The 26,576-nt window shown below is 32.1% G+C and overlaps 1 protein-coding gene and 1 pseudogene across 1 annotated transcript; both read right to left on the bottom strand.

The window, feature by feature from the left end:
- Positions 1–1,106: 1,106 nt before the first annotated feature.
- Positions 1,107–2,027, bottom strand: LOC141516888 (olfactory receptor 4P4-like). Its single transcript, XM_074227846.1, has one exon. It carries the CDS (start codon positions 2,025–2,027, stop codon positions 1,107–1,109), a length of 921 nt encoding a protein of 306 aa, XP_074083947.1.
- Positions 2,028–21,515: 19,488 nt separating this feature from the next.
- On the bottom strand, positions 21,516–23,999 carry LOC141519582 (PACRG-like protein pseudogene; annotated as a pseudogene).
- Positions 24,000–26,576: the final 2,577 nt, after the last annotated feature.

Raw genomic sequence — 26,576 nt, forward strand, 5'->3', positions numbered from 1 at the left:
AAAGGGAGGGTGGTAGAAAATATATTCCTTGTGAATATGCAGGTGAATGAATGTTGAAAGGCTTCCATGATATATAATTGGAAAAGTAAAGATAAAATATCTAAATAAATAAATGGAAGTTTGGAGATGAACTTTTTATGCCACCATCCAATAAGAAAAAGTAGTTTTCTAATGAGATGGGAGTATCAAAGATAATATGATTTTGAAGGATGCTGAGATTTTCAATGAAGATATTTAGTAGAACATGACAGATAAGGGACTACAACCTCTTTAGGAAATATGTGGTAAAGGAGACAATTATACAAATCAATGCATTTCTGTTTCACTTGTGCATGAACATCATTTCAGTAATTCTTCTGCTCCTGAATCTAGGATGTAGAAAGAGACTTCTATCTTTGACACATAGGCATAAACAATAGACTATAAAATCTAAATCATTAAATTCATCAACACATCAAGCAAGCAAGGAAGCAATATTTATTAAATAAGTTCTTATTATGTGACAAGCAATGAGCTATACACTAGAGATGGGAGTACAAAGAATAAAAAATTTCTTTATAATTATATTATTTAATTATAATTGTATAATATAATTATATTATAATTAGCTTACTAATTATAATGATAGAATAGATGATTAGTCCTTAAAATACAAAGTTAATAAATTAGATTGTATGATTTAGGATCACAAATCCTACCTGATTCTTCATTTATATACTACTTCTCCCAATTAGAATGTGAATTCCTTTATAGCAGAGAATGTCTGTTTTGCTGTTTGTATTCCTGCTGATTAGCATTATTTTGCACATTGCAATCACAAGGGGGTTTTTTGCTATCCATTAATAATTCATGGAATGTTCAAAAAAATTGAAGTCGTGGCAAGAAAGAAGATGTCCTTCATAAGCACATATATATGTACATGAATAGACATACATGCATACATACATATATATTTATATACAATCACATATATATGCATGCATATATGCATACTTATTTGTATATATTCATTTATACATGGATATATGTGTATACATATACTTGCCTAAGCAAATGTATGTGTATATGTATGTACATTGAAATTTCAAATATCAGTTATATTTTAATCATGAAGATCTCTTTTGGTTCCATACTTTCTGCATGGCATTCTTCATCTCTGTATTTCGCAATGTATAAATGAGAGGATTCAGCAGGGGTGGGATTACTGCACAAAATGTTGTTATCTCCTTATCATTGATATGGATGCTGGGAGGTGGAACATAGATGACAATACAAGGCACAAAAAACAAGACAACAACCATGACATGTGAGCCACAGGTGGAGAGAGCTTTGCGGCGAACCTCTGATGAATGCTTTCTAAGGTTATATAATATGACAATATAAGAGGCCAATAAGACCAGAAAGGTAGCCAAGGCAACCAACCCAGAATTAGCAATGACTAAGATACTTGGAACATATGTGTCTCCACAAACCAGTTTCAGGAGAGGTTTCACATCACATATGTAGTGATCTATCTCATTAGAACCACAGAAAGGCAAGTGAAGGACCATGAGCATTTGGGCAAGAGAATGCCAAAAAGCAAGCCAACAGGCAAGAAGGACCAGCATGTTGCATCTCTGGCGGGTAACAATGACCATGTAATGCAGAGGTTTACAAATGGCAACATATCGATCGAAGGCCATGGACACCAGGACAAGCATCTCCACTCCAGCCAGAAAGTGACCAATAAAGAGTTGAGTCATACAGCTATTGAAGGAGATGTTTCTTCTCTTGGCAACTAAGTTTCTTACCAAACTGGGGATTACAGTAGAAGTAAAAGTCAGATCCATAAGGGATAAGTGACATAGGAAATAGTACATGGGCTGGTGGATCAAGTGGCTACATGTAATGGTAACCAAGATGATGAAATTGCCAAGAAATATCACAAAGTAACAAAGCATAAATAGCATACAACTCAATAGCTTCATTTCTGGGTTCATCAAAAGTCCCAAGAAAATAAATTCAGTGACATTGTTGTCAATTTCCATGTATATAGAATAAATATTGATTATTCAGGAAAATCTTAATTTATTTGAAATTATGGATTTGTCATGTAATCTCCAATTTATACTTGGTAGCTCCTAGTGCATGCAAAACCAATATTAGTATGACCATGAAAAATCCATCTGTTTTAATAGTCTCACTTATATACTTTAAATCAAAAGATCCCACACTGTCATAATTTCATTCACTTCATGGGGAAAAAAATCAATGAAATACATCTAATTTCCCTTTCCACAATATCAACCCATTTATATCTTCACTTCAAAATTGAAAAATGTCTTTAAAATATGAGACATTTTCCCAAAAGATGACTCAAAAGATATATATCTAATATGAGACTCTTTATTTTGAATCAAATACATTTGAAATGGTATTAACTCAATCAGTAGCAAGGGAGATAGAAAAATAAGATTAAATAATCTTATCCTTAATATAACTTCCCTTTTAGCAAGTGTTAGCATTCCCAAATGCTCTAATCATTTAGTAAATAAAGAATATGAAAAAATATTAAATTTCTCTATTATACATTATATCCAGAAAGTAGCTAAATGTTGAAAATCTAAATAAGTTCTAGGGAAATATTAAAAAATGCTAATTTTCCATGACAAATTCTCTAGGAAAGTCAACTTGAATATTCAATGAGAATATTAAGACTTTCAAGAAATAAAGATGGTTATAATTTATTAAGCAAAAGCAGGTGAAGAAGTAATAAATACCAAACAATATGAAAAATTAGGCACAAAATAATGAATTCTTTTTTATTAAAAGTCTGTTAACTTTCCTCCAAACAATTTGAAAATGTTATTTGTATTACTCAAAGGAAGTTACATTCGAAGTCATGATGATTTCAGAGATGGATATGAAGGGAATAGAGCATGGGAATGAATGCTCTGGATATTTAAGAACAAAGATTTTTATTGAAAATGTGGAGAATTTCAAAAGGAAGGACCATGATTAAGCTTTTAGGCAAATTGAGGTGAAGTATGAGAACAAAGATCTGGACAACATTATGTCAAGAGCAGGGCAGTTGAGTGAAAAAGATAAATAATTTTCTTTTTTTTTATTCCAAATCTATGTGTTCTTTTCATCACTCCTCCCTTCTTTTCCCTGTTTGTATTCTCATCCCTTCAATTTATCTAGTCCTAAATTTCTCCATTTTATTTCTTTAAATGAAAAGGACTAGACATAATGAATTGATGACTAGAGAGAGAGGTCATTCATATTTCCTTTGGGATTTTTTTTTTTACATCTTGAGATTATCACATTTTATCGAAAAGTTTCTGATAGTATTAATCCAGGAAAAGCACCTATAAAATATTCAAAGACAGATAATGAATGATTAGTCAGTGAGAAAAATAGAGGAAAAAAGAGAAAAAAATTAGAGAAAAGGAGATGGATTGGCAATATATAAATACATTCATATAATTACATGCAGGCACAATTCAGAAAGAAAAAGTTCAATTTAATTTAATCCAAGAGATTTTTCTTATTTTCAAAATGTTACATAGACTGGAAGTATATGTGTTGTATTTGTTATGAGGCAATGCCTGGCCTTGAATCCCCTCTATGGCTGATTACATTCACTAAGTATTTAAATATGAACTATGGATTTACCCCTTCTTCATCTCCACTTGTAAAAAGAAGATAGCATCATAAATGAGTGATTATTTTAAGAGCATGCTGAAATCCAGAAGGTGTTTCCATAAAAGTCAGCTCATATTATTGCTATAATATCTCATTTCAGTTTAAATATCAGCTCCTCCCAAATAAAACTTTTAAAACCTACCATGTATTATGCTTATCGGTTAAAATGCTATATCTCAGCAACATCAGTATGCTGAATAAGAATCTTATTGTTTATGGATCACAGAATTAGTACTTCAGAAGTAGGAAAAGGCCTCAGAGATTTCCTATGGTAACATATAACTAGAAATAATTGCCCTCTGATAAATCTCATATCAGAATGTAGACAACAAAGACTTAAAATATTCTCAAATGCAGAAAAAGCACATTAAGGGTTTTCATAGATAGATAATTACTAATTAAGAATATATGTAAATGAATTTAAATCTGGAATTTTGCAAGTATTATGCTTTACTCTTTGCCCTTAGAGCAAGAGAAAAAATAAGGTAAAAGTCAACTATTTTTGTCCCTCCAGTCTAATCACTTGGATAAATGTCTTTAGTTCATTTAACCTGTACTTTTATGGTCTTTTATTGAGACTCTGCATCATTCTCAATAGTCTTCTTTGAATGCTTTCTAGATCATATGTACACACTCAAAAAAGTAGCTCAAAAGTCTGGAACACACCACCCCAGTTGTCTTGCAAAGGCAGAGTATCACAGTAATATCACATTTATCCATTCCTTTGATATATAAGATAGGTTAACACTGTACTGAGTGGTGGCATTGCACATTTGATCAAGAACTGATCTAAGTATGTGGAAGGACAAAGTTCATCAATCTCCAACATATTCTGAATGTATGAATAAGAAAAAAATAATTCAGAATCAAAAGATCATTCTCTGATAGATGAAGGAGAACTTAGAAAGTAAGCCATTTTGCATTTTCGGGAATCAGAGCCACACAAAGTTAAGTTTTTATCTAATGTCAGAGAAGTAGTTAAGTAGAAGTACCAATATTTGAAACTAAATCATCTGACTCTAAATCTACCCATTACAATAAGTTGTTCCTTTTGGTAACTCCCCACATATTTCACAATTATAGGTAGGCCAATATTTGATGATTTGACATTGGTAGAGGAAGTGACCTGGCCTAAAATTCCTTTGTTCTATGAAAGATATCAGAAAATAAAATGCATTGGGTATTCTTGGTTGTCCAATTTCAGTACTGATTCAAATGGAACTTTTTCTCACTTGACATATCTTACCAATGTTTTTCAAAGGAAATTGTTTTTAGCCATTGTTCTTCCAGTTTGTAATTGAGAAATCCTAAGTTTGAGAATTAAATTTGAGAAATAGCAATTTTAAAATCTAATGATGCCAATGTCTTGCAGCATGTTTTGAAGAGGAATATAAGTGATTAATGACAATTTTTTTCAGATTAATCCTATAATTTAAACAAGGAAAGACATGTTGGCATTGGATAAGTCATAGAGGTGGTACATATTGGAGGCAAATTATTTCTATGCACATAGAGACTAGAGAATGATGCATTATCCTTTATAACAATTTATGCACAGTAAAATTCCTCCTTCCTTACCATCACATTTGTGAAGGTGATCCAGGGTCATTAAAAGGTATGAATTTTTTTATATATGCATACCTTAGAATAAATTATTCTCACAACTCCTGTCAGTTTCTCCAAAGATTAAAACCATTTTCAACCCTCCTAAGAGAACCCAGTTTGATAAGGACTTAGAACAAATCTAGTCTTCCTTTTAATGCAATGATTCTTACATTGGAATCCATGGACTACCGATGTTATCTAAATGGACTTCAAGGATCTTCACATGTGAATGTAAAAATTATTTCTTTATTTTCATTAATGTATAAGTGAAATTATATATCTCCTTATTATATTTGTTCATGTATTCTCCCAAGAATGGTTTCCTATATTTTATTATACTCCCAAAGGGGCTAATGAAACAAAAAAGGATAAAGAAAAGGACCTAATATATCATTGAAATTTCAAATTCATCTATGAACTTAATTTAATTTATAGCATTTTTCTATTCTGCCCCTCAGTATGATGGAAGTGTATAAAATTCTTGAAAGGAAATGACTATTAACCTTTATTTAAAAACCTAACATTTTATTCAATGAAGACTAAATTTGTTGAAGTTACAGAATGTTGGAATTTGTGATCAAGAGAAATTAGATACATTGGAATCCCATCCATTTATTTTATAAATAATGCAAACTATTTGGAGTAGTAATTATAAGTTCTACTGTTATCTGAGCATCATTCTTTACTCTCTGTATTCAAATTTCCTTCCATAAAGTAAAAAATTAAATTGATTAAATCTCCTTTTGGATAATCTATACTGATAAATATTGGAAAAAGAATTATAAATCTAGCACTTTCAAGATTTATGATAAAAATTGAAAATTTCTTCTTTTTTTCATGTACTAGCTAAAAAAAATAGAAATATATTCTAGTGCAATAAAATGTTTATGCAGCTAATTTCTATGATCCTAAGACATTGATTGAACAAGCTTCTTTTTCAATTATAGTGAGAAAACATTGAAAACATACACTAAAACTTTAAGAAAGGTTGAGAAGAGATCAATGGTATTTCAAAAAATTACAGAAAGTGAGTGAATTGGAAAATGATCTGACATTAGCATCCAGTGTAATGACATTGTATGGGAATTAACTCAATAAATAGAAGTACAATATATGGGATAGAAATACTTACATTTTTCTCCATTTAAACCACCTAATTGATGCTTACAAATTATTCTCTCTATTAAAAGAAAAAATCTGATGCCTGAAAACCTGGAATGCTGCCTGGGTAAGACAGCGTTGGCAAATATGAATTCAGGAGGTCTCCCAAGACACCTTCTTTTGCATCACAATAGCTTTTTCTTCCACTTGAAAAAATACTATAATTCATTAAAATGCTAGAGAAGGGTGATACTAATTGACATTAATGACCTCCTACTGAGCCAAAGTCAAACCAGTGGTGAATAGAAAGGTTTCTGAGGCTACCAGCTCTAAATTAAAAATCTCAATTAAGAAAAGGATGACTGATCAGGCTCCAAATTTAATGGCCTCAGATAAATAATAGTGATGATTTATTTCCCTTAGGATTTTGGACATAGTTACAAATTAAGTTTTGCAATAAAGTACAATATATTGTTTTTCAAATAAAATTATAACCATGTTAATAAACTTTGGGAGAGATATCAAAAAATCATTGAGAAATATCTAATTTGCACTCTGATTCTAAGATCTTGGCAAATTTCCATTATGAATTGTTGAAGTACTATAACCAGAATCAGAATTTTTGATCTGGCTTTCATGTAGTCTAGGTATCCTTAAAATATCTTTACTTAAGCTGATTAGATATTATCTTTTTCTATTTTTCCAGACATCTTAATCCTTTCAAAATTTCTAGTCTCATGAAGTCATTGGCTCCTATTTGGTCAATTCAAAGTTTTAGGTAGCTATTTTCTTGAAAGAGATTTTATATCTCTTATTCCAAGATGTTAGCTATTTTCTCAAATCTTTTATCCTCATCTTTTGTTCATTTTCCTATATTTATTTCCTTTAATAGTTTCATTTCCTTCATTTTAAAAATAATTCTTACATATTTTTAATTCTTTTTTTTCCAGAAATTCTTGTTGATCTCTTTGCAAAGTTGTGTTTTTGTTGGAGGATACCATATAACATATTTGGAATTAGGATCTTTTTCTGAATTGGAATTTGGGGTACTTTTGTCAGCTCATGATAAAATTGTTTTCCCCTCATTCTTCCAACCTTCTTAAAATGATTTTATGTTAAAGCTATAATTGATACTCTTCCAGTGGAAAGGTCTATACTAGACTGTTGTCCTTTTTATACCTTCTACTCCTTTCTTGTTGAATTGAGTGTTGTTCGGGGATTTCTGATTGGGGAACTGCATTTTTTCTATACTCTAAGGAATATTATTCCATTTTTTCCTGGTCAGAATTCAGCAAGAGTTGGACCTAGTTTAAAGTCTAAGTAACATTCATGTGGCCTTCCATTTTTCTAAGAGTTCCAATAGACATCTGCTAGACTCTTATCAATTCACTGGGAAGCTCAGCAAATTAAAAGTGAAAGAACTGGTGACTCACCTTTCTTATGATATTTCTGCCTTGATTAATATATTTAAAAACTTCAGATTGAAGTTGATCTGAGAACCCATTCTATTGCTGAGCCTGAACTATGGAGATGCTGCCTAAGTCTTGTCTTCTCCTAGGAAAACCACAAGGTATTCAGAGCAAGAGATATTTTGCTTTTTGTAATATCAGTCCCAATTGCTAACAACAATGAATCTCACTATTGATATAACTTAATATAAATACAGATTTGTAATAGCCATGTCTATAAATACAAATCTATAATTAAATCTGTAGGGATATATTTTTCTATGTATATACATAAAAATGTGAAAATTACCTATAGTCCAATAGGAATATGGAGTAACAAATTACTTTTTAAAAGTTATTAATTTTCATAGCTAGTGTTTCTGCTAAAGCATTAATTTCTAACATATATAGAGAATTGAGTCAAATTTATATGAATACAAGCCATTCCCTGATAAATCATGAAAGATATGAAGTGTATAGTCCTATGAAAAAATTCTCTAAATCATTAGTGATTAGAGAAATACAAATTAAAACAAGTCTGAGGTACAAACTCAAAACTATCTGTTCGGGTCAGATCACAAAAAAGGGAATGCTCAATGTTGGAGAGGATGTAGGGAAAACTGGGACTGACATTACATTCCTGGTAGAAATGGGAACTAATCCAATCACTCTGGAGAGCAATTTGTGACTTTGCTCAAAGAAATCAATGTATGCATATTGTTTGATCCAACAATACCACTACTAGCTCTATTTCACAGAGTTCTTAATAAAGGGAAAAAAAAAGATTCATGTGCACAAAACATATTTATAACAACTCTTTTTTGTAATGGCAAAGAATTGAAAATTGAGGGAATGCCAATCAATTGAGGAATGGCTGAACAAATTATTATAAATGAATATTATGAAGTACTATTTTTCCATAAGAAATCATGAGTGGCTGGACTTTTAAAAAGCCTGGAAAGACTTGCATTAGCTGATACTGACTGAAGTGTGAAAAACCAAGAGACCATTTTCCACATTAATGACAACATTGTGAGTTGGATCAACTATGTTAGATGCAGTTCTTTTAGAATTTCAGTGATGAAGGAGAATCTTGAGAGATCTCTTGTGGAAAATCATATTGACATCCAGAAAAAAAGTTAAAGAAAGGAGTCTCTAAGGTGCTTGTTTTTGTGAATGTGTGTTTGTGGGTTTGTGGGTTTGTGTGTGTGTGTGTGTGTGTGTGTGTGTGTGTGTGTGTGAGAGAGAGAGAGAGAGAGAGAGAGAGAGAGAGAGAGAGAGAGGAGGGAGAGGGAGTGACAGAGGGAGGGAGGGAGAAGTAAAGAAAGACTTTACCTCCTTAGCTTCTGCTTATTTTATACAAAAGCATTATTGACTCAATTTTTACTGGACAAAAGTAGCATGCTACTATATTCAGTCTCTTTTAAATAGCTTTATTTGAAATTTCTGAACATTTCATTTAAAAAACAAGTTAGGTGTGAGATCCTTCAATATCTACATTATTCTAATAAGAAAATCACATCTTATTGACCCTAATTATTGTATATGTTTTCAATGTATTTTCAAAATTTTATTCTTGAGCATCTCATCCCTCCTGACCTCATTTTGTCCTCTCAAGGGAGGGTTGATTCACTTCCAATGTTTCCTCTGCATCTGTTTCCTTCACATTTTCTGATCATCCCTTAAAACTTTGAGTCCCCTTTGTCCATTTGCAAAGGTTCTTTTAAAATGAGAATGGCCAATGATAAATTAAGGCATATTATATGAAAGATTGAGATAGAGGGAATATGTGTCAACTAAGAAAAATGGTGATCTAGGAAAAATCAGGAAGCACTAGATAATTTAAGAATCAATGGTTATAGGAGGTGGGAGAGCATAAGAGTTAGTGGGAGCCTTTTAGGCACAGTACAGCCCATGTCCCCAGAGACTGACAAAGGCAGAGAGGTCCCAGCAACGAAACAAGTCTCAGGGAAGGACCAACAATGTCTGTATCCTGGGACCACCAAGGCAAAAGACAGAGCTGGGTCAGGAACAAACCACTGCTAAATAAGCTGCACATAAAGGAGGAAACAAACCACTGCAAAGGCAAGGTCTGGACTATATAGCTAACATCTTGGTCCACTACAAGGCAGGGATCAGATTCCACATCCCGCATAAAAAGCTTGGATCTATACTCCCTATTCCCCAGGAGCAGAAGTAAAAGAACCAAGATGAGCAACAAAGCTAAAAGTGTTCATGATAGAAAAATACTTTGCAGACAAAGATGATAACTAAGCCATGTCAAATGAAGAAAATAGTGAAAAATCATTCACAGGGGATGTCTCACAAGAGTTTATGAATTGGACTCAAATCCAAAATCTCATAGAAGAGTTTTAAAATAATTTAAAAACCAAAGAAGAAAAATGGAAAAAAAAGAGATGACAGTCATGCAGATAAATTATGAAAATTTGACCAGAAAATTCAAAACCTTTAAAAAGGAAACACAAAAGATAACAGTAAGAAGATACTAAAGAAGAAATTGAAGAAATACATATACCACAATTCCCCAATTGCTGGACATTCACTCATTTTCCAATATTTTGCCACCACAAATAGAGCAGCTATATTTTTGTACAACTGATTTTTTTTTTTTACCATTTTTCAAGAACTCTTCAGGGTAAAGATGTAGTGGAGGTATTGGTGGATCTAAGGGTATGCTCATTTTTATTGCACTTTGGGAATAATTCCAAATTGTTCTCCAAAAAGGTGGGATGAGTTCACAGCTCCACCAATAATGTATTAGTGTACCAGATTTCCCATATCCCTTCCAGCATTTCACATTGTCCTTTCTGTCATATTAGCAAATCTGAGAGTTGTGAATTGGTACTTCAGAGATACTTCAATTTGCATTTCTCAAATCAGTAAAGATTTGGAGCAATTTTCCATATGAGTATAAATAGCTTTGATGTCCTCATCTGTATATTGCCTTTGCATATCCTTTGACCATTTATCAATTGGGGATTTTTTTAATAAATTTTGCTCAGTTATTGATATATTTTAGAAAAGAGTCCTTTGTCAGAAATACTAATTGTAAATGTTGTTTTCCAATTTACTACATTTTTTTTTTTTTTTTTAGTTTTTGCAAGGCAGTGGGGATAAGTGGCTTGCCAAAGGCCCAAGGGAATTATTAAGTGTCTGAGGCCAGATTTGAACTCAGGTACTCCTGACTCCAGGGCTGATGCTCTATCCACTGAGCCACCTAGCCACCCCAACTACATATCTTTTGATCTTGGCTATTGTGGTTTAGTTTGTGCAAAAACTTTTTAATCTAATGTAATCAAAATTATTGAGTTTGTTTTTTAATGATGTTCTCTATATCTTCCTTGGTCATAAACTCCTTCCTTTTGCATAGATCTGAAAGGTAAATTATTCCTTGACTTCCTAATTTGCTAACAAATTGTTTTATTTCACACTCCTGTACTAAATTTGATCTTATCTTGTGTAGGTATGAGATGTTTGTCTAATCCAAGTTTCTGCCATACTAACTTCCAATTTTCTCAATAGCTTTTATCAAAAAAGAGTGTTATTATTCCAGAAGCTGTACTCTTTGGGTTTATCAAAAAGGAGATTACTATAATATTTTTTTTCCTGCTGTATCTTTTGTAGCTATTCTATTCAACTGATCCACGACTATATTTCATAAGTACCAGACAATTTTGATGACTGATGTTTTATAATTAGATCTGGTAAGGCTAAACTACCCTCTTTTGCACTTTTTTTCATTAAATCCCTTTGTATTCCCGACTTTTTCTTTCTCCATATGAATTGTTACAATTTTTTCTAGCTCATTAAAGTAAATTTTTGGAAGTTTGATTGGTAAGGTACTAAATAAGTAAGTTTAATTTAGAAAAAATTGTCATTTTTATTATATTAGCTCAGCCTATCCATGAGAAGTTCTTTTAATCTGATTTTATATGTGGGAAATGTGTTTAAAAGTTATTTTCATAGAGTTTCTGAGTCTGCCTTGGCAGGTAGGCTCCCAAATATTTTATATTGCCTGAAGTTATTTTAAATTAGATTTCTTTTTCTAGCTCTTCCTGCTGTATCTTGTTAGTAATATATGGAAATACTGAGGATTTATGTGAGGTTATATTAATATCCTGTGACTGGAAAAGTTGCTAATTGTTTCTAGTAGTTTTTTAGATGATTTTTTTAAGGATTCTCTAGGTATACTATCATATCATCTGCAAAGAGAGTTTTCTTTCTTCCTTTCCAATTCTAATTCCTTCAGTTTATTTTTTCTTCTCTTATTGCTGAAGTTAACATTTCTAATACAAGATTGAAAAATAGTGGTGATAACAGGCATCCTGGTTTCAACCCTGATCTTAATGGGAATGATTCTAGCCTATCCCCATTGCATATAATGATTGTTGATAGTTTCAGATAGATACCATTTATCAGTCTAAGGAACAATCCATTTATTCCTACTCTATCTTGTGTTTTTAGTAGGAATGGGTGCTGTATTTTGTCAAAGGATTTTTCAGCATCTGTTGAGATCATCATGATTTCTGTGAGGACTGTTATTAATATAATCAATTATACTAACAGTTTTCCTAATATTGAACCAAGCCTGCTTGCATAAATCCTACTTGGTCATAGTGTGTTATTCTAGTAATAACTTGCTGTAATTGCATTGAATATATTTTATTTAAGATTTTCCCATCCTTTTCATTAGGGAAATTGGTCTATAATTTTCTTTCTCTGTTTTGACTCTTCCTGCTTTAGGTATCAGCACAATATTGGTGTCATAGAAGGAGGTAGGCAGAGTTCCTTCTTCACCTCTTTTTTTTTTTTCCCAAAGAGTTTATGTAGAATTGGAACCAATTGTTCCTTAAATGTTTGATAGAATTCACTTGTGAATCCATCTGGCCTTTGAGATTTTTTTCTTTGGGAGTTCAATGATGGCTTGCTGAAAATCTTTTTCTGAGATAGTGTTATTTAGGTATTTAACTTCTTCATTTAACTGGGACACCTTATATTTTTGTAAATGTTCATTCATTACACTTAGATTATTGAATTTATTTGCATACAATTGGGCAAAATAATTCTAAATTATTTTAATTTCCTTGTCATTGTTGGTGAGTTCACCTCTTTACAATTATGAAAGTAGAAATTTGGTTTTCTTCTTTTTTGATAAATCAAATTAAACAAAGGGTGATCAATTTTATTGCTTTTTTTTTCATAAAACCAGCACTTGGTTTTATTTATTAGTTCAATATTTTTCTTGTTTTGATTTTATTAATTTATCCCTTTATTTTTAGAATTTCTATTTTGATATTTAATTGGAAATTTTTAATTTCTTCTTTCTTTAATTTTTTTAAGGACAGGTTTAGGTCATTGATTTCCTCTTTCTCTATTTTATTCATGTAAGCATTTAAAGATATAATATATCCCCTAATAACTGCCCTGGCTGTATTCCATAAGTTTTGGTATGTTGTCTCATTATTACCCTTATCTAGGATGAAATCATTAATTCTATTATTTGTTGTTTGATCCATTTGTTCTTTAAAATGGGGTTATTTAGTTTCCAATTAGTTTTAGTTCTATCTCTCTTTGGCCTATTACTGCACATGATTTTTATTGCCTTATGATCTGAGAAGGAAGTATTCACTATTCTTGCCTTTTTATATTTTATTAGAAGATTTGTAATGCAATGCCCTAGTACATGATCAATTTTTGTGTAAGTGCCATATATACTGCAGAAAAAAAAAATATTCCTTTCTATCCCCATTCAATTTCCTCCATAGGTCTATCATATCTAAGTTTGCTAACAATCTATTTATCTCATTAACTTCCTTATTGTTTATTTTATGATTAGATTTATCTAAATCTGAGAGTGGGAGGTTGAGATCTCCCCCTAGTAGACTTTTGCTGTCTGAGTCTTCCTGTAGCTATTTCAACTTCTCTAAGAATTTGGATGCTGTCCCCTTTGGGTGAATATATATTTAATATTGAAATTGCTTTATTGTCTATGGTACATGTTAAGAGGATATAGTTTCCTTCTTTATCCCTTTTAATGCTATCTATTTTTGCAGCTGCTTTGTCTGAGATAAGGATTGCCACCCCTGCTTTTTACACTTCTGCTGAAGCAAAATATATTTTGATCCAAACTTTGTCTTTTACTCTATATGTATCTCTGTGTCAAATGAGTTTCTTGTAAACGGTATATTATAGGAATCTGATTTTTAATCCATCTGCAATTTGCTTATGTTTTAAGGGAGATTTCATCCCAAACATTCAAAGTTATACTTTCTAACTCTTTCTTGCCCTCCATGCTATCTTCCTTCTGTTTGTATTTTCCCCCTTTTTTCTCTTTATCCATATTCCCTAGTGTTTTGTTTCTGAATACCACCACCTTCAGTGTGTTTGCCCTCTTATATCAACTCCAAGATTTTTCTTCATTTATCTTTTGCAACTCTTTTTCCAGTTGGTCTATTCTATTTTTGAAGGACTTCTGTATTTTTCCAAGTGTAGTTTTGAGAGAATCAGTTTCCTTTTGCATTCACTGAATGGAGGATTTGAGAGAATTATTTTCTTTTAGCATTTGCCTAATTGAGAATTTGAAAGAATCATTTTTTTTTGCATTTTCCCAGTTGAATAGCTGAGTTATTCTCATTTTGTATTTTCCAATTATATTTTCCAAGGATTTGTTCTCTTGTTGTAAGATGCTAATTTTCTCTTGCAATGTATTAATTTTCTCTTGAGTTTCTTTTCCCAATTTTTCCAATTGATTTTTAAACTCCTTCCTGATTTCTTCAAGGAACTCTATCTGGGTTGGAGACCAATTCATCTTCTCATCAGTGCTGGATCTCTGGGTTAGAATCTGTCTTTTCTAAGTATTTCTCCATGCCCCCCCCCCTCCTTTTCTCTGACCTTTTTTCATCTTGTGTTTGGGGGGGAGCTGACTCTCAGAGGTTTGCTTTTGAAGATCCTAGATACTTTGTTCACTCAGCTTAGTCATTCCAAGAGCCAACCAGTAGGTAGGGCTGGTTGCTTTCTCTGGAGTGAGGTCCTCAGCAGCAGGGTCTGAGTTGACCTTGAACACTGGGCTGGGCCCTGGGGGGAGGGAGTTAATCTCTTTCCACTGAGTGAACTCTTTTGCCCTGAGGGGGTGGGGGTAGGGTGGGGGCTGCTTATTGTTTGTTCTGTGAGAAGGGCTCCCCTGAAAGAAAGGAGCTCAGATCCCTGACCAGCTGGTTGTTCTCCAGGCATGCCAGAGACTCTGTGCTGGAACTCACCCTCCAGTAGCTCTTCTCTCCCACTCCCCAACCTCCACAGCTAAAGGTTGGATCTAGCACCATCCACTCACCAAAGTCTCTATGGCTGAGGCTGGCTCTCTGGCTTCCCCCAGCTGCTCTCCTGGTACTCATCTTCTGCTCTTGTCTCCGGGTTCATCCACGATCCCCTGAGATGACCTTCTTGGTAGGTGTTCTCCTAGCTTCTCTTTCTGGGTTTTGTTGTTCAAATTTCTGTTAAGAGGTTTCTCTCATGTTATTTCTGAGGGGAAAGAGAAAGCACATATCACAGTGCCTCTCTTCTTTCTGCCATCTTGGCCAGAAGTCCTATAGCATAGATATTTAAAAACTTTTTTTTCTTGTTTGTGGGTATATACTGTCTTTTGTAACATGGCTTATTCATATTTTACATGAATTCACATATATGAGCTATATCATATTGCTTGTTATCTTAGAGAAAATGTGGGAGAGAAAGAATTGGTAATCATTATTTTAAATTGATCTCCAAAAAATTTACAGATAATTGGGAAATATTTAAGAAAAGAAATAAATAAAAAGAAAAATGCATAACTTCTGAATATGCTGGTGGATGAATGTTTTAGTATTAACTCAAGACATTTCACTAAATTAAGCCTAATAATTTTTCAAATGAGAAATAAAGTCATAAGATTATATGGGCTCCAAGTTTCATTCTAGATTCAATGATCCAAGGCAATATTTCTTAGCAGTGAGGAGGTGAAGTTTTCTGAAATTCAAGAGGCTCAGTTCCAAGATTTTAATCAGATAATTTCTAAAATCAGTGGAAAGTATCTTGCTAAAGTTCTAATTTCTTTTACAAATTCTAATTTTTCATCCTCCTCCTTAATCTTGTCTCCTCTATGACATTTTGTTGTTATTTTCCCTTTTTATTTGCATATATTTATACATAATCTTATCTATTAACTGTAAACTCCTTGAGAGGTGAATTTTTCCTTTAATTATCCTTCTGTTCCCCTTATTTTTAGCAGTGCTTGACAAACAATAGGAATTTAATAAATAAAAATTTTTACTGAGCTTAAAAAAATTAAGCTAATGTGATAAATTAAATCTAAATAGGTTTTATGCAACCATTCCCTTTAGACCACATAGAACTTCCTTATTCAAACCATCAATCAGATAAGCAGGTCCTATTTGTTAAAAGTCTACCATTTGGTAGTCTGTACTGTTCTAGAAACTATGTATACAAAGACAACAGCTGAAAAGTGTTTACTATTGAGAAACTAACCTTCGACCTTGGTGAGATAGCAGTTATACATATAGATATTATATATAAGACTATAAATATTGTTCTAAGAGGAATATATCTATATTTAAAGGGATCAACAATGGCTTCAGATAGCAAATGCTATTCAATTTAAGTTTTGAAGACAACTGAATTATAAAAACTAGAATTTAGAAGGGAGGTAATCTAGTCAAAGAGAAGTAGAGAAAAGGTCAGGAAGATTGTCATTTGTGAGGAAAATTATTAAAAGCAATTAAACTGGGGGCATCTAGGTGGCACAGTGGAGAAAGCACAAATTCTGGAGTCAGGAGGACCTAAATTGAAATCAGACCTCAGCCACTTAATAGTTACCTAACTGTGCGACCCTGGGCAAGTCACAATCCCATTGCCTTGCCCCCCAAAAATCAATTTAACTGGTTTGACATGTCAAAGACAGTCAATAAATATTAAATAAATGCCTTCTATGTAGCAGGCTGTTAATAGGTGGGGAAGGAGATATGCAAAGGAATGATATTATAATTTTATATGAAAAAGGAAGCTGAAAGAGGAGTGGGAAGTTACCTGACACAAAATCATAACTAAGTGCAAAGAAATGCATCCAAGGGGGAAATGAGATTATTGAACTAGATTCTCTCCTTAAGTGTAAATTTAAAAGGAAAAATAATCAATGTTGGAGAGGGTGTGGGAAGATTGGGACATTGATGCATTGGTGGTAGAACTGATCCAACCGATCCAACCATTCTGGAGAGCAATTTGGAATTATGATCAAAGAGCAATGAAAATGATCACACTCTCACCCAGGAAGAAGATTCAGATTCAGAAGAAATAATAAAAAAAAATAGGAAAAATTCCATATGTTCCAAAATAATTATAGCATTTCTTTTTTAGTGGCAAAGAATTGGAAATTGGGAGGATGTGCATCAATTAGGGGAATGCCCATAACTGAATTGTTCTATAAGAAACAATGAAGGAGCTATAGCTAAATGACTCAGTAAATAGGGCAGTGGCCTTGGAGTCAGGAAGAGGAGTTCAAATCTGGTCTCATACACTTAACACTTAGCTGGTTGATCTTGGACATGTCATTTAAACCCATTGTCTTGCAAAAACATAACAAACAAAAGTAAAAGAAACAATGAATAGTCCAACTTTAGAGAAGAATGGAAAGAATTACAAGAATTGATGCTGAGCAAAAGAGAGCAGAACCAAGAAAATATTGTACACATTATTTATAAAATTGTGAATTGATCAACTTTGATGAGTGTAGCTCTTCTTAGAAATGCAGACCTAGGACAACCCTGGGTTACCTATAGAGTTGTAATCCTTTAGAATTCTCCATCATACCTTATTGAACATTTTTATTGGAAATATCACCACTCTTCAAAATCACATTACCTTTGGTATTCTCATGTATTAGAAAACTATTTTTGGGGCACCTAGGGGGTGTAGTGGATAAAGCACTGGCCCTGGAGTCAGGAGTACCTGGGTTCAAATCAGGTCTCAAACCCTTAATAATTACCTAGCTGTGTGGCCTTGGGCAAGCCACTTAACCCCATTTGCCTTGCAAAAACCTAAAACAAAAAAAACAAAAAAAACCTATTTTTTCTTATTGGATATTGGAGTAAAAAGCTGCCATCCTCATACACAAAATGACTAATATGTGCACATATTTAACCCGGGTTCTTGTACAATTTTTACTGGACTGTTCGCTGCTGTGGGGCTAGGGAGGAAGGGAATGTGGTAGAAAATGTATAACTTATGAATATGCTGGTGGATGAATGTTGAAACTTTTTCATGACATTAATTGGAAAATCTTAAAAAGCAAAATATCAAAATAAACAAATGGAGGCTTGGGATTGAGCTTTTTACTCCAACATCCAATAAGAAAAAATAGTTTTCTAATAGATGAGAGTATCAAGGGTAATGTGATTTTGAAGAGTGGTGATATTTCCAATAAAAATGTTCAGTAGGTTATGGTGGAGAATTCTAAGGGATTATATCTCTAAAAGAAATATGTGGGAAGGTAGGTAATATGTAACAATTCATCTCTGTTTTACTTGTGCATGAACATTGTTTCAGTAATTTTTCTGCTCCTGGATCTCAGACATAGAGGCAGACTTTTATCTTTGTCACATAGTCAAAAACAATGAAGTATTAAACCTAAATCAATCCAATAATCAATTGATAAATCAGTGAAGCAAGAAAGCAACATTTATTAAATAAGTTCTTATTATGTGTCAATGAGCTGTATTTTTATTTTTTTATTTTATTTTTTTAGGGTTTTTTGCAAGGCAAATGGAGTTAAGTGGCTTGCCCAAGGCCACACAGCTAGGTAATTATTAAGTGGCTGAGACCGAATTTGAACCCAGGTACTCCTGACTCCAGGGACAGAGCTTTATCCACTGTGCCACCTAGGCAGCCCGAGCTGTATTTTTAAATAGAGATTGATAGAGAATAGGCTCGATGTACAAAAATCTGGGTTCAAATATTTTCTTAGGCATAAATTCACTAACTTTTTGTATGATACTGAGATTTTCCATGCAACTTTTTGGTTCCTCTAAAGGATGATGTTGAATCTGATGATTTTAAAGTAACTCTTTCTAGATCTATCATGATCTATTTAAATATTAAAGTAAGTTATTTTTAGTGTATAATGATTAGGACATATTTTGGCATAATCTTCCATGAAGAGATATTTTCTTTTCAGGAATTGCTTCTAACAAAACTGAATCATATGACATTTTATGTGAGCAGAAGAAGAAGGCATTCTGACTCTATGGAAGCTCATTTCTTTGGACTGAAACTGAACATAGCATGTCATTTTATTTATATAGAGTGCTAGTAGTGACTTTCAATGTAACTCAATACCAGTTTCACACATATTTCCATTATCTATCTCCTCTCCTCATTCCTTGTGCCAAGACTAATCTAGTCATATATCTTTGGCATTTAAATCCAGAAGGGGACATAGGATGACTCTAATAGGTATCTACCCATTTTTTCTCTCCACTCATTCCCAGTTTCAGATAAATATAAAATGAAGGCAAAAAAAAAATAACAAGTTCTAATAACTTCTCTAAGATCACAAAAGCAATAAAAGGTTAGATTTCAAATTCTCTATTAAAAGTGTTCAAATAATTTTGACAATATCTCTCTTGTTAACAACATTAAAAAATACATGGAAAAATCTCAAAATAGAAAGAACCCTGTTCAATGAAATATAGAAATAAGAGTAGGGGTAATAAAATGATTCATGGGCATTTAAAAATTAAAAATACCAAAAATTACTAACATTGGAAAATAGCATGAATATTGAAAAAATATGTAGATTTTTTTCTCTCAATAACCCTGTGATAGAGAATGAAAGAATCATAGTCAATATTTTATAAAGAAGAAAAGTTTCAATGAGATCTTTTGATTCAACAATCATAAAAGTGTTATTAAATAGCAGCAATAAGGCTGCAAGCAAGTTGCTCTAAATTTAAACCCTGATCTCTTTCCACTGTCCCTTGCTGCCTCATTATACTGGACTTAGAGCAAATTGCACTGGACTTAGAGTAAAAAGTAGATAGCTAATTAAAAATTAACAAGTGGCCTTGAGATAAAGTTATTCCCATAGAAGACAGGACTCCCTTCTATTTAAGAATTCTGGCTGCTTTGAGATCAAAAGCTATTTCTGATGTTGATCTCTGCTTTGCAATTCATTTTTTTTTTCATTCCTGGAATTATTGAATGGAAAGACCAATCTTGTTGAACTTGGAACTCAATTGCATAACTTAAGAGTTATAGGTCCTGAGTTCAAATATCTTCTCTAATTTCTACTATCTGCGTATTTTGGAGATATCAATCGATTACCCTGGACATTCTATCATTAAATTTTACTTGTATAAAATGCTATGGTTAGAGTGAACTGTACTAGAACTCCATTACATTCATCTCTAAATATATAGTCTCAAGATCAAGAAACATTACAACGTACAGTGAGAAGAGATTTCAACTCACATTACAGAGAATACTGATTATCCAACACCACTCATGACCCTTAACAGAAAGGTAAAGTTGAATAAAATCATTCGGCATGCAGGAGCTTCAGATTTCTCATATTCAGAATGATGGGAATTTAATAATTGATGCCATACATATCTTACAGGAGGTTTTCAATTATAATGATCTAATGTATATACAGAATTTTACCACCTTAACCTTATGGTAATGTCAGTTTTCAGAGGTTAGTATAATTTCCTTTTTTTTTTTTAAAGAATAACATATTTAAAAAGTATTTTAATTGGAAAGGGTTAACAAATTAACACTAAAAATTTGTAAATGCAAATTTGAATTTCAAGAACTGAATTCTTAAATGTAACAATTTGCAATCTATATTATTTTAGGTAAGAAAATATAAAAAGTATATTTACTAATATATTACACAGAACCTAAACTGCTGAATAGTTTTAGCAAGTTATATAAAATAATAATTTACATGTTGCCAGATTAAAGAATTTTATACTATTTAAAAATTCACCATTTGAAATGATATATACATATGCTTTCACTAGTAATGCATTTCACATTATAAAAGTATTTTTTATGAATTTTTATAAACACTCATTTATGAGTAAGTTACTAAAAAATTTAACCTCTAACTAATTCCTATGATTCTGTTAGGTCTAAAAACTCAAAAGTATGATAGAGTAAATATGAAAAATTAGTGCAATCACTTGTCATATTATAATTAAAAATACTAAAATATAAATATCAAATCTGAAATTGTAAACAAAACTGTGGTTTTTAATGTATAGCAACTGTAGCAGAAAAAAAATTGTTTGATACACCACACAAAGTTGCACTATAGAAATTCCTTAATTTTCCATAATTTTAATGCTGATAAATGCTTGTTTGTTATCATTCACTAAAATCAATTTCATGTATTAATTTTATCATGTAAATAACAAATCAGCAGTTGTGATTAAATAATATTAAATTAATATATCAATTAAAACATAATGTTTGTTAATATTTAAATTTAATATATTAAATTATTTTAATATGTAATACTTAATGTATTAAATTAAATAAATCATATATATAATATCGAAAGGGATCCAATCATGTTCACTACAAGATTCTGACATATCTCACCACTTAGTCAAATTTTTTTTCATTACTTTGGTTTAAGGGCAGATGCATGTGAACTTTGATAATCATGAGGTCACCACTTCCACCTTGTTTTAACTGTAGAGCATTGGTGGTTGGCTCTTTGAATTTCTTGTCTATTACTTTCTTGGAAAGATTTGCAAGCAAATGCTTCAGATGATCATTGAAAGAAGGTCCAAGGATACCCCCTCGTTCTATTAAAGCATTCAATTCTCTTTCAAACACTTCACCATCTGAACAGGTCAGAGATAACTCTCAAGATAGAAATTAGTCTAGAAATCAGTTTTTTTCAGTATCGCCTTCAATCAAAAGTAAGTCTTTCCTTGGTTTGCTACAAACATATATAGCTATTTAGTCTCTCTTCAATCCTCTGGTAAAGTTAAAAGAAGAGGATTGAATAGAACAGTTTCAGTGAAACCGTTCCACTGTCATTTGTGTTTTACTGAACCATGTAACTTGGAGTAAATAGTAGCAAAAGGAGAAGGGTCAAAAGTTTTAGGATAAAGTTTATCACATGGCCTAGAGTCACGTTTCTTTACAAAACCTGCAGAATTGTTAGAGGGATGTGACTTGTTTTGGAATTCTACAGATCAATGTTTTATTTGGGATCCTGATGATGTTCTTTGTTCATAGGTCCCTGTGATTCTGTTTCTCATTTGTTGGTTTCCATGACCCTGTTTTCTGCATTCTTCCTTCTTAGGAGTTGCTCCTGCTCCCCAGGGGCACTTGATTCCATCATAGTCATCCTACCAAATAGCTCTGGGTCCTGAATCCCTAAGTCCCCCCTACACAGGTCGTAATCGGCAGAGGTCCCCGACCCTTGGACATCTGCTCCAGCTAGTCCAGGAGGCAGCGGAGGGCAGAGGAAGACCGGAGAGCTCCAAAGATGTCTCATCTACCTCGACCCAGCTTCTGATTTACATTATTTTCAAATCTTTCATTAAAAAAAGAATGATCTAAATCTGATTTTCTCCCATGCCCAAAAGGTAAGGAAGGATTGTGAATTTTTCCTTTATTCAGGCTTTAGGGATGATTGAGTGTTGTCTAGACAAATGGTACATGGAGAGGCATTGGACTCTGGAATCATAATATTCAAATCTTTCAATTTAGCACAACCTTGCATGTTAGTTTGAGTTAAAAAAGATGATCAAGGACAGTTACGTGGCACAGTGAATAGGTCACTGACCCTGGAGTCAGGAGGACCTGAGTTCAAATGTGACCTCAGAAACCTAGTTATGTGACATTTGGCAAGTCACTTAACCCTATTGCCTTGCAAAATAAAAAAAAAAAAATTAAAATTAACAGAAAAAAGTACCTGTTTTTTAAAAAAATGAGAGCTATTCTAGATAACCTTTTTTTGTTGTTTGAACTCTACTTCCTATGATTTTTAATTTCACCTTTTGTGTTGTAATCATATGATTCTTGACAGAAATCAAAATTCAGTCAATAGAATGGTTACATTAACATAAATTCTTAATAGAAATCAAACAATGGAGACAGCATATCACACTTGTCAGTTTTACATAGGAATCATTACCAGTTCAAATATGAACAAAGGATAGCAAATTGCAAATAATAAAAACTTTCGCTTTTTATTGATAGGAACTCATAGTTAATAATCAGATATATTGGAAAAAGCAAAATGGGTACAAAACCTCAAAGGAAATATATTATTTAAACCATTTCAACTGAAATTAAATTGAAGTACACTAAAGTCTGGAATGATTCATCCTTTAAATCTATCATTTTCTGAAAGAACAATTAAAACCACATACATTATTACATCTTTCTTTAAAAATATTTTAGTTGGAAGACCACCAATTTTCTGCAGATATAGTCACAAGCAAAGGATAAGACTTGACATGGTTAATATTAAGGAATGCCAAAATTGTAAGGAAAAGAAAAGCAATTCAGTTTCCTTGTGACTCAGAGTCTGTATATAATGTCCACTCCCATTCATTTGAATTTTTATGAAAATTAGAGTCAATGGGGTAGATGTGCCCTGGATATGAATTTTCTTTTAACACTGGACTCTGTTATTGAAGTTGGAAAATACACACAATCTTTCTTAAATAATTACAACTGTTCTTTTTTTCTTTCCTTTCTTTTTTTTTTTTTTAAGTTTTTGCGAGGCAATGGGGTTAAATGATTTCTCCAAGGTCACACAGCTAGGTAATTAAGTGTCTGAGGTCATATTTGAAGTCAGGTCCTCCTGACTCCAGGGCTACTGGTTTATCCACTGGGTCACCTAGCTGCCCTGATACAATTGTTCTTATCTAAATATAATCTATAAAATTTACTTGATATAGTAATTATAATTTTTAAAAACTATATATATATATGTATGTATATGTATATATATATATATATATATATATATATATATATATATATATATATCACAAATGCTTCCAGGAATAACTCACCTTCTAGTTCTTCTTTAATCAAACCCTTTTGCTGTAGCAAAGTCATATGCAAAATTGGACTGACAAAGTTACTTTACATACAACACACCTTTCATGTGTCTACTGAGAAAATGGAAGCATATTAAATGTGCTCTATAGTCTTAAAGGCAATTTTTGGGATTGATTTTTCTTCTTTCTCCTTAAATAGACATTACCTTCTGAAATTCATCAGAGTTTCTTACATTACTTTGTTCATCAAAATATGGAACCTGGAGTCATATTTCAGATGTTTAACTTTTAAATGTAAGGACACCAAATTTTGTATAAAATAAGGATATTATAAATGTTACAATTTGTATTGGATTTCTCTGCCAGCATATTCAATTATTAAGGAAATAGATGATCCAAATATTAAAACAAGGAAAGAAGCATACATTTGGAATGATGGGAACCTTAATTATCTGCACAATTCATTTGTATTTTTTTTTTGCTAGATAAGAAGTTGATATAAACCCTAAATAAAAAACTGGGGAGGCAGATGCTAATATTATGCACTTTTTAGATAAAGAGATAGGATAAGAAAATTAAAATACCTTAGAGTAATAAATCAAGTAAATGGAAGAGGGAGGATATGAACTCTAGTATTCTTTAATCAAATCCTGGTTTTTTACTGATTTTTGTTTGCTTTCTTTTATGTTTACTTATTTATTTAGCTCTTCTGAACACAAGTAAAAATAAAGAATAGGATATGAAAAAGTTCAAGTGAGTTATATGATGAAATTGATTGACATGATGACACATTTGACAGTTATACTATTATGATTTTACTTCTGTTTTCTCAGCTAAAGAAAATGATTTTTTTTAAACTATAAAAGACAAATAGCTATGATTATAACTAACCAGAAGATACAAAAAAACACTTAACACTTTTTGGGTTCAAGTCACTTGGATCAGTTAGATAATGTCCCTTGGAAAGTAAAAAACTGCTATCTAATCTGATTGCTGATGGGCCATTAAAACATTGATGGAAAAGAATAAACACTGTACAAAACATTCATGAGAAAGGAGAATGGATTCTTTGAATTATGGGTACAAGAATTTGATTTGGATTCCTCATAATTCCATGAAGTACAGCATTAAAAATGGTTAACAAAAACACGAAAAGTAGCTAACTAGAAAAGGAAATCATGAATATAAAGAATCAACATGAGAATCTAAAGCAGATTAGATGACACTAACCTAATTTCCTTTTTTAAACAATATATCAAGATATTAGGAGAAAGTTAGAGATAAAATAGATTTTATAAAGGCAATTCGTAAAGTATTTGCCAAGCCTTCATGTTCTGTGAATGGTTTTTTGTGTTTGTATGAATAATATTGTATATTTTTATATAGTACTGTCTGACGAATGTCTGTTTAGAAGAAAAAATTCAGGAAAATATATTTAGTACCCGTGTTGTTTGGCTCCTGTTTAGTCAATTTTTAATCATGGCCAACACTTAGTGACCCAAATGGGGTTTTCTAGGCAGAGCTAGTGTAGATTGAGCTTTCTTTATCCAATTTATTTTATATAAGGGGAAAGTGAGACAAAAATGATTAGGTGACTTTCCCAGGGTTACATAACTAGGAAGTATCTGTGGTCAGATTTGAATTCTCAAAATGATTTTTTTTCTGATTACAGGTCTGAGACTCTGTCTACTGTGCCACATAAGTTGTTGCTTATAATTTTACTGTTTTTGTATAACTATGTTGTAACCTTTATATGACAGTCTTTTTGGAAATGATGAAATCATTGTTATTAAAGAGTTACTATCTAGGCAGCCAGATTGTGGAGTAAATAGTGTGCTGACCTTAGAGTAAGGAAAACCTTAGAACAATATGACCTCAGACACTCAGATGTATTATACATAATAATTTAATTTTGTCTCCCTTAGTTTACTCAGTTGTAAAAAGAATATAATAATAATAATATCCAGAAAAATTGTAAGAATCAAATGAAACAGTATAAATGAAGTGTTTAGTAAAGTGCTTGTCTTTCCCCTGACTCAAAGGAGAGTTATTTAGTGTTATAATATATACAATTAATTAAAATAAAGCTACATGAATAATAATGGCCATTAGAAATCTGTGGGATATATTTTGGGATAGCAGGCATGCATAAAGCTTCAGAAACTATATCCTAACATAACCCTACTCATGTTTAATAAACATGTAGCAATCTAATAGAAAAAGTCAGAGAGAGCAGAAATCTTGCCCCAAAGGAATTTATGATATAGAGACAGGCCTAATAAAGCATATACATGTGTGTCTATTAACCCATGACATAGAATTCAATGATTAAACTTGTAGAATCAAAAATTGAGCTCTTGCAATTTAGCCAATGGAGAGATTATTTCAAGCAGGAGTGGTTGAGGAAAGGAAATATGAAGAAGGAAAATGAAACTTTGAGAAAATTTGGGAACTTTGTCCAGCCAGGAATCAAATATCATTCTCTAACTAAAGCCCAAAATTCATAAGTGTAGAGATTAATAAGCCAAGTGCAATTAGTCTTTTTATCTTATGACTTTTCCAGTGAGAGTTTTGATATATTAAAGAGATAGATTGTGAGTCAATATAAGAAATTAAATGGAAATTTTAGGATTGT

Source organism: Macrotis lagotis, chromosome 3, assembly GCF_037893015.1.
Source record: "Macrotis lagotis isolate mMagLag1 chromosome 3, bilby.v1.9.chrom.fasta, whole genome shotgun sequence".
In the NCBI taxonomy this organism is placed as follows: domain Eukaryota; kingdom Metazoa; phylum Chordata; class Mammalia; order Peramelemorphia; family Peramelidae; genus Macrotis; species Macrotis lagotis.

Bases quoted from the DNA above. Each gene is read 5' to 3' on its own strand.
- LOC141516888 (XM_074227846.1), bottom strand. From the start codon at position 2,027: ATGGAAATTGACAACAATGTCACTGAATTTATTTTCTTGGGACTTTTG.